At 36.4% G+C, this 15,668-nt stretch overlaps 1 protein-coding gene across 11 annotated transcripts in view; it reads right to left on the reverse strand.

The window, feature by feature from the left end:
- The window catches only part of ERC1 (ELKS/RAB6-interacting/CAST family member 1), a 287,154-nt gene that overhangs the window by 167,808 nt on the left and 103,678 nt on the right, over positions 1–15,668 (reverse strand). For 6 of the 11 annotated variants that reach the window (XM_061364024.1, XM_061364022.1, XM_061364019.1 and 3 more), the window contains 4 exons: positions 10,523–10,660; positions 9,051–9,191; positions 7,791–7,931; positions 2,963–2,998 (listed from right to left, as the gene is read on the reverse strand). In XM_061364024.1, the coding sequence (XP_061220008.1) occupies positions 2,963–2,998; positions 7,791–7,931; positions 9,051–9,191; positions 10,523–10,660 (456 nt within the window). The remainder of the gene's footprint in view (positions 1–2,962; positions 2,999–7,790; positions 7,932–9,050; positions 9,192–10,522; positions 10,661–15,668) is intronic. The other 5 variants (XM_061364025.1, XM_061364021.1, XM_061364020.1 and 2 more) reach the window with 1 other exon arrangement.

Genomic DNA, 15,668 nt, shown 5'->3' on the forward strand with positions numbered 1-15,668 from the left:
AAACACGTCAAAATGAAAAACGAGAAAGGCCACAAAATGTTGCATAGGCCATTTCCTAGTTTTTTGATATTTAATCTTTCCAAATTAATATTATCTTAACAAGGTTTCTAAATGGGGTAGAGTAGGTACGTTTTAATTTTTTTAGTGTAAGAAAATAGGGGAAAACCCCTCCAATTTTCTACTGCGTGAGATGATTCTGACATGGTTTGGACCATCAATACGACTGGAATTTTAAAAGCCACCACAGAGACTCTCATACCTTATCCTGTATGCTGGCCATATCACATACAGTTTGCTCCCACATCTTGTATTTTCTGACTTCCAAGTAATGGGAAGTCTCAGAAACTGTGCATGCTATAAAAGATTTCATAGAGAATATGCTCTCTTGGGCACAGATTCTCCCACCTATTTGCACCAAGTACAGTCCCTTTTTAATATATATCATTTTCCCATCCTTTTATCAATATCATTTTGCAAGGTTCAAATTCCACTCCACTTATCCCATCAGATTCCACTAATCTACCAGTGCTCCTCATCATTTTCCTATTACTTTTTTTCAGGGTTGAGGCATTTTTTATGCACAGTTAGTTCTATCCAACAGCGCCTGTAGCCCCATGTCTCCTACCCATGTACAAGCCAATCCTCATACTATGTTTCCACTGAGTCCCAGACTCAGTGCAATTGTAGAAACATAGAATGGTTTGGGTTGGAAAGGACCTTAAAGGTCATTTGGTTCCAACCCCCCTGACATGGACAGGGACACCTTCCACTAAACCAAGTTGATCAAAGTCCTGTCACCTTGGCCTTGAACACTGCCAGGGTTGATGCATCCACAGCTTCTCTGGGCAACCTGTTCCTGTCTCTCACTGCCCTCACAGTAAAGATTTTTTTCCCAGTATTTAATCTAAAACTCTCAGTTTAAAGCCATTCTCCCTTGTCCAGTCACTACATGCCCTTGTAAAAAGTCCATCTACAGCTTTCCTGTAGGCTACCTTTATGTACTGGAAGGCTGCTATAAGGTCTCTTGAGTCTCCTCTTCTCCAGGCTGAAAAACCCCAGCTCTCTCAGCCTTTCTTCATATTTCCTGGTAATCCTAGCTACTCATTCGCCCAGCAAAATCCAATCTGTTTTTATCTTCCCAGCGGCTAACTTTCAGTATGAACTTCCAATCCTAACAGATTATTTGTCCTGATCCGTTCTGCACACCGCGATGTTGATTTTTTGCTTCTCCTCTATATGATCAAGCAGCTGCTTGGAACCAGCATCATATTTGGAGAATTGTCTACTCAGCAGAGCTGCTGTCTGTTCAAATGACCAGACCTAGAAGAGACTGTGGTAGAGAGAGGCAATGGGAAGCTCTTGCTCCATCTTCAGGATGGGGTATAACCAGTGCAGGTAGAATCTTTCATTGCTAAATCTATCTTTCTACTGAGAATGTACAAATAGGGAATGCATTTAATTTTTAACCAATTTAGATAAATTTAAACAGGAGCATCAAAAATATCTGGTAAAAGGACCAAATCTTTTAGTAAAAAGTAACTAGTATTAAAAAAAATAACCCTAACATAGTTCTACATTTTGTTCTTAAAAACAGTGAGCTGTTATGGCTGAGAGTTTCTTTCAAAAAACCACAAAACCAAACAGAATCTCAGACTGAATGAAACAATGTAAAGATTTAAAAACATAAATCCTATTTAACAGGATGCATTATACAAGTTTAGTAACGACTGTACCAGTGTAATCCACAGGTTAGGAGACTGTCTAATTATTCTGAAGTGAAGGAATGCATTCATTTACCAGAAAGTCTTGAGTCTGCATTTCATACCTGAACACACAAAACCTCCAGGGAAAAATATTCTCTGTTGTGAAATACTAAATAATGAAACCTTTAAATGCCATCTCCACTAATCTTATATCCTTTAAGAAAAAAATCTGGTTTACTAATCTTTGTGCACCAAATACCTTAGAATATTTATTAATGACTGCTTTTACATATAATAAATAACTCAAAATACAGCGGAGGAGTTTTTATGCCCTAGTTGACTATTCATTGTTATTTCTGATAGTCCTATGAAAATAATTTTCCCTACTGCATACCGCAACTCTTTTCTCAAATCTAGTCCCATAAATGCATTATCTGCTTTATTAAAATAATTTCCAATATGGTGTGTCACAAAACCTGAACTATTAAAAGCACCAGCTATTCTGTGACCTTCAGACAATGATTGCCAGGATACAGCCACATTTACCCTGATCATTGTCAAGTGAAACACAGATACCAGACTCATGAAAGTTTTGTAACATGATTTCTTTATGCACACAGTCACAAAAGAAATCTCTGATGAAAACCACCTTGGATTACGTAATTTATGGTGTCAAGATATTATTATACAAACACTCCTTGAAAGGAGTGCTCTTTGACATCAAACAGAAGGCTGGTAATAGGATCCAAAATTAAACTGACATAGTACCAGTAAGCTTAATGGTTACACAAGTTTTTAAGCAATCTTTTACTTGCCATAGCTTAATTATTATTTCTTATGTGCTGCTGTACATGGTGTTACAAAATTCTTTCACACAAGAAGCTTTATTTGCATGGAAATTCTACATTCTTGCTCTAAAAATGCACGCGCAATGAAGATGAAAGAAAAGCTACAGGACACTTCAAGCATCTGCAGCAAAGGGAAACAAAAACACTGGCACAACATTAAGCTGTCCAAACAAAAATGAAGTTAGACCAACACAGCCATAAAATAAAAGCATCTCAGAAGGCTTTTTTGAGCATGACTGGTCAGACATATCATAGAATTTTGCTTTTATCTATACTATCCATACACATTACTAAAGTAATTCACCAATATACTCTATGTTGGCCCACATACAAACACACAGGTGAATACACATGCAACACAGAAAATTAAATGGAGTTGGCAACAGCCTCTCAGTTTGCCAGGGAACTTACTGGCTTGGATGGATGACTCAATAAAACTTCAGGGTGCTAAAGGGAGAAAAAAAGACAGGAAAAGATGGGGAAAGTCGGGGATAGGAATAGTGTGAGAGAGAAAAAGAAAAGATGTAACAAGAAAAGAATTTAAAATAATAGCTACATTAATTTAATAAGATGACAGAATCTTAATTTGTGATTATAGCATGCATTACTAATGAGTTTTTGAAACATGAGAAACATGGAGAGTTACCCCTTTGCAAGTTCCAAACTTAATCTTGATTTCTCAGTCATCACACAGTTAATGTAGCCCTGTGTTTGGGTTTTACAGGCTGAGAAAGACTTTAATTTCTAGTGCTTCACATATATCAATTACAAGGCAGCTAAATGATTTAGAAAACTAATTCAGTAACTGACACTATCAGAACGCTAAACAACACTTGCTGGGTTTTTACTTTTAAAGACATCTGGACTTCAATGGTAGCCTTTTCCCTTCTAGGTTGCTATGCTGAACACATCATTTATCATCCTTTCTTTGAAGAAAAAAAGATTATCAGCTGAGAACAAGAAATAGTATTTCTACCTTATCCACCAATATTACCAGTAATGTTTTCAGTTGTGGCAGGAAATTCATGTGAACAACAACAAAAAAAAAAAAGCACCAGAGCCTGTATTAGACTAGCTGAGCTAAATTTTGTGAAACACAGAATTTGGGTCAGTGCTTCAGTCATTTTTTCCTGTGTTTTGAAAGATACCAGCCTCCGGAACTTGAAGGAAGAACACCACAGCGGAAAAAAAAGAACCCTCTGAGTAAGCCTGTTGAATCCAGAGGTATTTTCCTGGCAGGGAATCACTGCTAACATTCTCTGATGAAAAGTTCCTAGAATGCACCAAGGGGATGTTTGTTAAAATATGGTTTTGGACTCTTTTTTTTTCTCTAACCTTGATCCCTTTCAAATAAGGAAAATATCTATAGGGAGGAAAGCTATGCACTGGAAATGAAGACAGACAAAAATCTGCTCATCTTTGTTGGAACAAATTATTGTATTAGTTGGCCTCTCCCAGATGAGAAAACCAGAATGAGACAAAGCATATTGAATGGGAAAGACAAGACAGAAAAAGCAGGTATCCTGAAGAAAAACAACTAGAAGAAAGCTTTTCTCACTGTAAAACTATTACATTAAAATAGGAGTTTCAAAAATGAGTTTCCAAATTTAAAAAAAACAAAACAAAACACAACAAAAAACCAACAAAGCACCACACATAAAAATAACACTTCACAGAAAAACAGGAAGAGAACTCCCTGTGTGTGATTTCCCTCTAATGATTCCATCTCAGCTAAAAAGGAGACTATTTAAGGCAGGACACCAGGCCATGGAATGACTTACATAACCATGGTACCATTATTAAAAAACCCAACCCCAAATATGACAAACATTGCAGGTTTATTTGCTGAGACAGAGATCAATATAAAGTCATTGTTAGTAAGAAGAGAAATAGTAACAATGAAAAGCAGACACCTCAAGTCAGACACTGGAGACTTCTTACATGGAAAGAAAAATAATACCAGCAACTTTTCAGCAGCCCCAAACTCCAGTTGTTTAATAACATTTCAGTTTAGTGTAAAGTTAAACCCCTTTTACAGAAAAAGTGGAAGCTTGCACCGTTTATGATTTCTCAAAAGTTCCCTATTTAGAGAGTAGCAAGGGTTTTTTCCAAGGGCTGCCCAAATCTTTTTTATCTAATGGCTTAATGGCTTAACAGTAGTCCCATTCACTCTCTTCTGTCAGCTTTTTAACTTCTAAGGCTAATAGATTTAACTGAAAGTACTCAAATTGTTCAGTGGAAATAAGAGGCAAGGGAAACAAGATTGATGTTGGACACATCTCCGTCCAAACTGTAAGGGAAATAACCTAAAAGAATGAGCTTTTTGCCATTTGCTGTGATGAGCTAAATGAGAGAGTCTTTCCTGCACGTCTTATGCAAAAGAGTGCTAAGACAATGTAATAAAACTCAAATAAACCTCTAATTCAGCTTTAGACTGAATGCTCTTTGGAGCCATTAGTTTTATGGTTAATTGTGACTGTCATTTGCAATTGTTAACAATGCAGATGTGTAAACCTGAGGTTTTAGAAGCTGGATTCTCTCTCGTAATTGTTTCAAGGATGACAAGGAATTAACACACCTTGAAAATGTCAGACTGCCTGAATAAATATCTGCAGTGTATTTAAAGAGAGAAAGCCTCTTAAAAATACATTTTTCTTCTTTTCTGCAAGTGACAAAATACATTGGCAAATTAAAAACAGCTGGAAAAAAGGTTATTAAAGAAATATCTAAACTTAGTCATAAGTATAAAACATCCAAGTGGTTGGTAACTACTTTTTCTCGAGTAACCAAGAATAATTGTGACTTGGTTCTAGAAAGTAAGGAGGATCGGTGGTAGAAGTGGCTTTTTCGTATAGCTTGAGGAAAGCAAATGCATGGTTAGTTACATGTAATCATACTTGGGTCCTAGAAGGTTGATTTCTTTATAAATAAGCCATTATGGAGTGCCTTATCACCAAAAAAAAATCTTTCCATTGAACTTCAATTTCCCCTTGAATAAAAAGACTGCAGGAAGCCAACATGACAAAGTATTTAAAAAAGAAACAAGATATTTATGATTTTGTCTTAGTAGGATGTGAGGGATCGCTTTAGGGTCTCTGCACAGGAAACAATGGTCCAAATGCCCTAATAAGCAATAACGCTTGAAGCAGAGGACCAGATATCCAGAGTATTATGGAAGGGCTTTATATTCACATAGGTAATGGCACGCTATCAACTTTCTTTGCTTGTAAAGCTGAAACTATCCTGACTGAATTATTTTGAGAGCTTCTTTGGATTGGAAGATGCAAATCTATTTGTATGTACAATGCAATGAATTTATACTCATTATTTTTCTCAGAACCAAATTAGGAATACAGTTATTTGTTCCATAGCTGTCCTGTACTATTGATAGTGCTCTTAACATTTGAGCTATTTGCCCATTTTAACCCTCATGAAAAGGGTCACCTGCTTAATTACTTCCTGGGGGAAAAAAAATAAAATATTAGATTACAAAAATATATGGTCTTATGAAGTGGCTCAGTGTCCTTATGCAATGTTCCTGGATACTAGCTATTAAGCATAATCCTCTCTGAAATGGAATAAGCAGAGGTAGGCCCTAAAGGAATTATAACGAAGAGCTGTCACCACAGTGCAAATTAACTGCATGTTCGTCTTTTAGTCAGCAATGCTTGACCAGATTTTTGTCAACCTCCACACCCACTTACACTACTGATATACTCACTGCTTGTAGTGAGGTAAGTGATCTCAGGGGGAGCAGCAGAAAGCAGTACATTAATGCTAAATATACAGACATATTCCCTAATTGATTGAATTTCTACAACTGTTTTTTCATAACCTACTTGTTATGTGCTCTCCCAGTTAGTAATTTCTTTTTTTTTTTAATTACAGTAACTGTAACAATGTTCTCCACTGTAGCTGTCTACCTACAAACTAACACTATCATCCAATTGCTATAACAACCTCTGGCAAATCTTAGCTACAACATATTCTTCAATTCATTACTAGTAACACACTGACAAATGACAAAACTGCAATTCATGACAGAGAATTCAAATGAAAGGGTCCTTTAGGACTTCTGAAATACTCACCTGCTCTACACTACACTGAAAACAGCCTGTGAGACTACTTAAATGCACACAACTATCTTTTCTTGCTGCTGTACTTCGTTGATGATGAATAACAACTGTTTCTTTTGTGTAACAGACATAAGAAGGGCAATGATGTGTCTAGACACAAGTACGTGTGCAAATTTCACTTACACAGAGTTCTCAGGTGCATTATCACCCACCTTGTACCCACACAACAGAAATCCTAAACAGGTCTTAACTGGTGACTTGAACTTTGTTCTCACATTCATTTGAGGAACTAGGACAGAGTTCCAAACTACAGCATGGGCACTCCTTCTTTTCCTGGGTAGATGCAAAGAAACAGCCAGAACACCACAATCCAAGACATAAGTTTCTTTAAGAAATCATGTTGCTTTTTGTCTTGTTCTGTTTTTATAAATAGGAGTGTTATCACTATTTCAATTGGTATGTTTTGTGCTTTCTTCACCACCTGATCTTTTAAAATCAAAAAGTTAAAACCAAATTAATGTTCCTCTGAATAGTGTAGTATTTATGCTACTCTGAGCCAAAATTAAAAGGCTTGCAATGCAGACATAACCCAAAGATTTTGCTCAAATGAATTAATTTGCTTGTAATTGAGTATTACTTTTCTGAGCAGCAAATTCCTAGCAGAGTATCAGCTGCAACTGGCAATGAGATTAAAACAAAAGATCACACACTTGATGGGTGATACATTCTTTTCATTTGATTTTATGCATTCATATGGGCTAGGCCAATCATGCTTCTGAATTTATCACATTAACACCTACAAACATTGATAATTTATATGTGACATATACAGCTGCTAATTTTTCAGCTGTTACACCAGCTTAATGGCACAATTACTGCTATGAACTGTAGTGAAGCACACTAAGTCTTTAATTCTTAGTACCTGTTAAAAAATAAAATCAACAGCACTTTTATTGCATGTAAATGACATCTAAAATTAGCACCAGTGTCTGAAAGTTACTTTCTGACAGGCTTATCTTGTAGTATGGATACAACTTCACAGTTCTTGCTAAAAACCAATTCACAGAATTCAAACTTGAGACCCAAAGTTTTCTATGTAGACTTGGCAAATTTGTCTAACACTGAATGTTTACACCACATATTTAAGTATGAAGTGAGATTACCTTCTTCAATTGAGTTTCCATCTTCAAACATTCTTCCTTTTTCTGTTCCAATGCAATTTCTAGTGTCTTGAGTCTGGAATCTTTCTTCAGTCCTGATGAAGCTAAGGATGAAGCATGTTCCTTCAGGTCCAGTAACGATGACTAAAATAAAAGATGCAAAATAATATCAAGTAAACACTCTCAATGTGCAATAATTAGCTTCTTTTTTATCTTTATTTTCTTCCTATCCCTTCATATTGTGTGCAGGTCCCAACTTTGAACTACACATTTTGTCAGGATGTTCATGGCACTGATTTAAGACAGCTTGATTTAATTCAGGATTTCAGGATCAGAAGAAAATCTCATTTAAATTAATTTAAAAATAATTTTTAAAGATGGAAGGTTTTGTAAATAGGAATTTGCGTTTCATGTTTCAGTCATGTTTAAGAAAATTTGGTTTTAATTAAAATGCTATTTAAAAATTATACATGCATAGCTGATTTGGCTGTTGTATCTAAAACTGACTGTTCAAAGCTTTTCTATATACTGCTGCTATGTGCTGAAACCGATTCATGCTACCCATCACCAAAAGACATCTCAACTTCTTGTTTTGTGAACCATTTTAATGTTTTTTTCCTGTCAAATGTTGCCTTTCATGTAGACAAAACCTTAGCACTTCCTGGATGCGAGTTTTTTCTTTTGTATTGCTCTACTTTGATTGCGTTTTGAAAAAGACAGTAAGTAAACTTGAACGTTACAACTCCAAGAGAGGAACAGAGAATGTTTATATTTCTCTAATGTAATTAGGTTAATTTCTCTAACCAACTGGCTCATTACCAACAAGCAATTTAATTATCAAAAAAGAACACTTCTCAGAGTCAAAAGAACTAGCCATACTGTCCACATAAAGGAATAAACATTATCTGCATGCTTTTAGCACCTGGAGCATTGACCAGCCTCTATCCTTTCCTCCCTATATTTAGACAGGAGCAAGCTTGTTCTCTGCCTTCAGCTGCCTATAAGCAGACCTCCGGTAAATGCTATCACTGACCATCGCTTATTTGCTACTAACATGATTAACTGCTGCAAAGGGGACTGTGTGCTCTCCATAAACAGGTGGTTCTGAAATGTTTATCCTTGGAAAGTTTCTCAAATAATCTATTTTACCAGATAAACTTGTTGAAGGACCACTACTATAAAGGAACGGTTTTCTTCACCTCTAACATAAGACACATATACAACAAACAATTCTAACACAACAGATTTATTCTGCTGGTCAACCTCTTTCTCTGTGAGATCTCCTTGTAAAATGCTGACTCTCTCTTTCAGGTCCTTAATGTCTTTTTTGTAGTTGTCGATCTCTTCCTGTTTTTCTCGTTCATCTCTGTCACGCTGCTCCTTTAGGCGCTCAATGGTCCTTTCCTAATAAAAGAAAGCACTCTGTGATGAAAATCCTTCTAAGTTCAACATCTGAGACTTCTTGTCACAACACTTCATACATACCGTAGATGAGGAGGAATGCAGGATATTGTAGAATGGTTAGGGTTGGAAAGGACCTTAATATCATCTAGTTCCACTCCTCCTGGCATGGGCAAAGACACCTCCCACTAGACCACTGCCATTTTCTTATGATTATAAAACAGATTCTCAAAAAGGAGGAAACTTGAGAAATCTATGGATTTATTGCTGAGAAACACCAGGCTTTCTGTATCTCCAAAATTTCAATGTACTGTTGTAGTCCAACAAAATTTATCTGGTTCTGATAATCAAACTTAGACCAGGATACATTATATATTGTTTCCTTACTTAAATCTTGTTTTCCCAAAATGCGAGGTTAAGTTTGTGGTTCTACTCAAAAAATGGGCTGTAGTGCATATGTGACACCAGGGTCGATATATAGTAGGAAAGGGCAGTAAAATAACTTTCCAGTACACCAGATATCAACAGAGCTTTAGTTCTCTTGTAATCTGAAGGGATGCAAGTGAATGCCCCGATGTCAGGAAGGCTCTACCATAGCTTTATATTTATAGAATCTTACAGTCTAAAGGAACTGTGACCCTGGTTCTCTGGGAATCAAGAAAAAATATACAGTAAATCCAAAAGGCTGACCCACTAAAACAGAATAGACAAGGCTATTCCCTCATTCAGCTGTCTCCTGAGAGTTGAACAAGCATAAAGAAATGTTAGTTATCAGGATAACTACTCATTTTGATTCAATATTGTGAATTAAAACTACATTTCACACACCAAACTTGAAAAAATAATTTATTCTTAAAATATCTGAGCAAAGAAGGAAGCAGGCACGCAGGCAGGCAGGAAAGAAAGGGCAAAAAGCAGAAGAATCCACAGTTGAACTGTAAGGTATTCCACAATCACACCAAAGATGCACCACGTAAAGAGACGACTGTGAGAACATCAAGCTCTTTCACCACCACACAAAATGATGATAAGTAGCTAATGACCAGAGAGATAGGCTGTGGCTCAGCTCTGCCTTCTTGCCCCGCTCATGGTACCGGGGGCGGGGGCAGTACCCCGGGCTAGCTCTATGGATATCCTGCAGTGCCCTCTAGTGAGGGACCCACCGCTGCAGCCTCCACACTCATCCTTCAGTCGGCAGAAACAAAGGATGTCACTGGGGCTTAGCATTAGAGATGTCTTGTACAGAGCCCAGGAAACACACAGAAAAACCGGCTTTCGAGAGTTTATTAGTAGAAGGAGCTTTCGAAGGAAGGGATTAAGCTTTCGATACTCACTTTTTCGGCAAGTGCTTCTTCCAGCGTAGTCAAGGCAGTGTCAGTATTTGTGGTGTCAGCCTGCAAGGATTTAACTCGATCCTTTAAGCTGCTCATTTGCTTCTCCTTGTCTCTTAACTGTTCTTGTAGATTTTCAATCTTAAAGAGCAGGAATAAATTTTAAGACAAGAGCAAGCAAAAGCATGGAAAAATCATTTTAGGAGTGTAAACTCTTAAAAATACTCTTAAAGCAAAGGAATTGGGCAAGGGCCTAGTTCCTGTAATCCTACATCAAAACATCAAGCTATGCACCAAAACCATCAAATATTAACAAGGAATCAGCAACCTTTCTGATAATCATCAAAGAATTCAGGGCAAGAAAGTCTAAATAATATTCACAAGAAAACAGAAAGAGTGTTATTCCTCATTTCTGAGAATGCTGCACACTGCAGGACTGAAGGACGATCAATGCATTAACAACATGAAAGGAAAAAAAACTGAGAAAAACATTACTGTATATGTAAACCAAAAAAAGCACTTAATAATTAAGAAGTTACAAAGAAGTATTATTTTAAGTATTTCCTTTGGTACTGTCATATTCCTTACTGTACTGGCATGTGGCTTTTTTCATCTTACATGGTAATTTGCTGTATGATGGACTAACACAAAGGACCATCCCCCAGGTAGAAAACATATTAGCCATGTTTTCTGCAGGTGTAGAATTTGATCCATTATATGAGTTCTGAATATATCTTTTGACAGACTGAGAAGACCTAATGCTAAACCCATTTTACTCATACATACACATCACAAGAAACACACCCATTTGCATTATGGTAACCCGTTGAAAACAGATTTATCAGCAAAGGACTAAACCAGGTACAGGTTTCTCAGTTGATTCCTTTTTGTTGTTGTTGACAAGTTCTTCTTGCATCAGCAAACATACATCATAAAATGGTGTATCTATCTGCAAAACACGTGGAGCGAGATATTCTTTCAAAGACATTTGTAAGAAATAATGTAACCAGACAACCCCGTAGGCTATCTAGTCCAGTATTTGTAAACTGAATGCACTAACTAGCCTTTTTGCTTCACCTGTTGAACTGCAGTTAGCAGCTCCTTTGTTAGTCGAAATACAGCAACTACCCCCAGGTTCTACTCTCCAACATTGGAAAAAACTGAGCTGCTGTGATTACAGAGCAAACGGTTATTTAGACACATGCACTACTACTATTTTAATCTCTATTAAAATTACATCTGGAACATAGAAAATGGTCTAGATCCACAATGATAAATGCAAAAGATTTCGCAGAAGGCTGAACATCTGGTCACAAATAATGGTAGATGTGTTACAAGTGGAAGCTAGGAGAAAGAACAACCTAATTCAGGGAATCCCTTGCTAACATTCCTCTGTAACCCATGGCCATAGGAGAAGTCTTCTGATATAAGATTCTTCATGCCAGTTTTTTATTTCTTTTATGCAAGCATGTGTAAACTTACATCCAGCTATGCACACAATCTATGCATTACTAATAGCAGAACAACTACGTAAGGTTTTTTTGTTGTTTAAAGAATGAACTGAAATTGATCCTGGTTTATCTTCATCATTAGTTTCTGTTAGAAAAAACACACAGGTCTCTGTTATGCTCAAAATTTAAATTTGGGTGCAATGCAAATGACACTACAAGACAAATTTTAAAGAGCACCAAACCACCATTATCAGTGCCATACCATGCGAGTCAGAAATAATGACCAGAACTGAAAATTCCTTCTTTATACACTCATAACTATTATTTAATGCCTTATTAACATACTCTTGTAGCCCATGGAGCCTCAGAAAGATCCTTACTCATTCTGACCAAAAAGTTCTCCTAGCGTACACATGTACAGCTACCAAGGAGGTAACATCCCCAGGAGTAGCCTACGTGGCTGCTTTTGACCTTAGGAGCTTTCAGTGTCGTCAGCTGTCTAGACAGGCTGGCTGTTTAGACAGCCAACCATGAAAATATACTACAAAGAAGGCTGAGCTATTCTGAGACTGATGTTTACTTCTGGAGGCGAAATGCTCTCGCAAAGGCTCCAACTGGCTGAAGAGGGGATAGTGCAGTGACTTTCTGCTGTGAGCAAACCACACACAAGAGACAGCTAAATAATTCAGCTTTGGCAGATATTAAGATGCTTGCCAAGGAAGCACAACCATTTGCACAAGCAAAGCATACTTTTCATGTTTCAGTAACACTGTTTACTGTGACCAGAGTAAGATGATAGCTGTACAATAAGACTATATATGACTGTTGCATCTTCCCCTTGCAACTGCAACCTCCTGTACACAAAGATAATAAAAAAATTAATAAGAGTGTATTGTGTAGGAAGTACAAACCTGTCTATTCTTTCAGTCTAAGCGCATACTTTTCCATTTGGAGTAATAAACAGTGGGTTTTGTTATCATTTTGTTATGTACATAAGGTACAATTAAATGTTCTAAGCCATACCAATAGATAGGCACTGCCTAAAAAAACCACTCTACCTACAACTATGCCTTTTGCAGGGTCAGATAACTGACAGTTCCCAAACAAGGGCATGATTTTGAAACTACAGAAAACTGGAACTTGCACAGTGTGTCAAAACTGAAACATCTGTATAATAACGCATGCAAACTTATGAAATCACAATAAAAAAAAATAATAGCCTTTATTCCAGTTTTCTCCAAAACCTGCACCACTGTAACAAATAATAACTAAACTAGAGGCTCTCCGAAATTATACACTCTGAAGAAGAAAACAAAGAATAGCCTACACTTTGTCCATATAGTTAATAGAGAATTTCACTCTTATGTCCTTGCAAGTATTTTGAGAATCTTTTGAAAAAACCCCCACATAATAATGACATTTTACCATTTTTTCTTCCTACAAAAAAAAAAAAAAATTCTGAACAAATTATCAAATAACTGCTAAAACCAAAGCAGGATCTTTCTTTTCTCCCCAACAAAAGATGAAATAAAATGCAATGGAATCTCCAAGCCCTCTGAAAAGCATAAAGGGATTAGGATTGAACAAGTACTGTTTAGTCTTTAAATATTCAGAAGATGACATATGTCCTCTGAAATGTTCTACAAAAACCTATGGAAGATATATATTAATGTACCATCTTTCCAAAAAGGAAAAATAAAAATATGTACTATTATTAGACTCTTAACAATCTTTATTTGTGCCATATATACATATTTCAGTGGGGAAAGACGGCAATCTATAGCTAAGTTTACAAGACTAGGCTTACTGTAAAGGTACACATACATACACTGGAATCATCAGCTCTGCATGCCAATTTTCTATCAATAATGGTTTACTGAAATCTTTTTTTCCAACATCACCAGTTGTCAGGTACTATCATGTTTCAACCTGGGTGATTTATTCCTAGTTGCATGGAACTAATTATTTTGCCTTCCAGCCCTGAAGCACGGGAGCAGAGGCAAGAGAAGTTTCCTTTGGCATTCTGTTCCAAGGGCAAGGAAACATTCTACTTTTTGCAAATACCAATCTCACCCCAAGCACATGCAAATTTAAAACAGCCCAAGGATTTAAATAAGACATGTCTAGTTTAATACCCATCAAAGCCACTAGATTCCCATATTCCTCTAGTTAGAGGTTACTAGTAGATCCTTCATATCATATCATATCCTTCTGCAGAACCGTCGTCAGCCCCAGGCTATATGGAAATTGAACACTTGGAAAATAATTTCTATTGTACCAATGACTTCTGAATTAGAATAAATGAAGTGGGTTTATGAACTTGTCATTCAATCTTTTTCCTCCTCCCACCATGTGATTGGAAAATAACCTTTATCCTCCTTCAAAATATATATTTTTAATCAAACATAGTTTGGGTTGTAACAGAATTAATTGCATTAATGTTTCATTTCCAACTTTCAATTTTCTTGCTACCCTTTTGGGTTTACAAGTTTGACTTGTAAAAGGAATAAAGTAGTGAAAGAAAAAACAATTCATACATATAATTTGAAAAATATATGTGAAATACATTTCTAAAATTCATATATAGATATATATAATAGCTGATAAAAACTTGATAGCCTACAGTCACACTTAATTTTGCTAAAATCCCACAGTATTTGAGAAGCTGAGAAAGGTGGGTTTGCATCAAAATCAGGATGAGAACATAACAGTTACAACAGACATTGTTGCATTTGACAAAATAAATGGTTGCTTCAGAAGAAGGGGTAAGATGTTTACTCTAGAAACTGAGATGGATCTAGAATTAAAGAAATTTTGTTCCTAAAATGCATTGAGAGGTCACCTTTAGTCCTGAGTGACTGTGCAAGAGGTATACTACTGGACTTGTAAATACTACCATGTTTCTGGATGTTATTTTTGGAGACCATCGTGAAAAGCTATAAGCAGGTATTACTGGTCACTTTTGTAAGATTAAGCTTCAGTTTTACAAATGTCATACTGAAAACCTCATCCTTATGACTGTCTTTCTACTGCAGATCTTGCAAAAGTATCACTACAGTTCTCCCACATGAATTGCAAAAAATCTACGTTTAGTTTAGCACAAACAAATTCCTGGGGGAAGTTCAGCTCACCACTACATGGACAGAAGAAAATTTGATCTTTTGTATGTGTTAGGCTCCATTTGAACCTCCAATATAAGATTAAAATGGTATCTCATTGGGTACCTCACTTTTAAAGCCCCCAGTGAAATAAAGCCTCTAACATGACTTTAACCTTTCATATTACCGTACTGAATAATTAGACTGAAAGTGATGTTTTTGCCATTCATTTTAAAGGTTAAATTCGCAAGACTAGCAACAATAGGCAGAAGCTGAACGAATGCTGAAGCTTCAGGCATACCACGTCTTGTTGCAAGGTTGATTTGAGAAAAGAATGTTATGTGGGAAGAAGTGCTGCTACAACAAAACTGACTTAACTTGTATAGACAGCTACTTATTTTGTATCTTTGGTAAGGAGCAACAAACAATTGACACTGATCCAAAAGACTGTTCTTTTTCTATTGCTTTTTCATGCAAAGGTGCCTAGAAAGTAGATTTGTATCAGCCAGAAAAATAGTTCATCAATGTTTACATAAATAATCTCTAAGGACATTTTTTCCCATCTCTTTGATTCCTTTTGTCCTGCTTTCTTTTGCATAC

Source organism: Neopsephotus bourkii, unplaced genomic scaffold, assembly GCF_033783945.1.
Source record: "Neopsephotus bourkii isolate Nb327-2 ecotype Australia unplaced genomic scaffold, CSIRO-AGI_Nbou_v1 NB_1183, whole genome shotgun sequence".
NCBI classification, from domain to species: Eukaryota; Metazoa; Chordata; class Aves; order Psittaciformes; family Psittacidae; genus Neopsephotus; species Neopsephotus bourkii.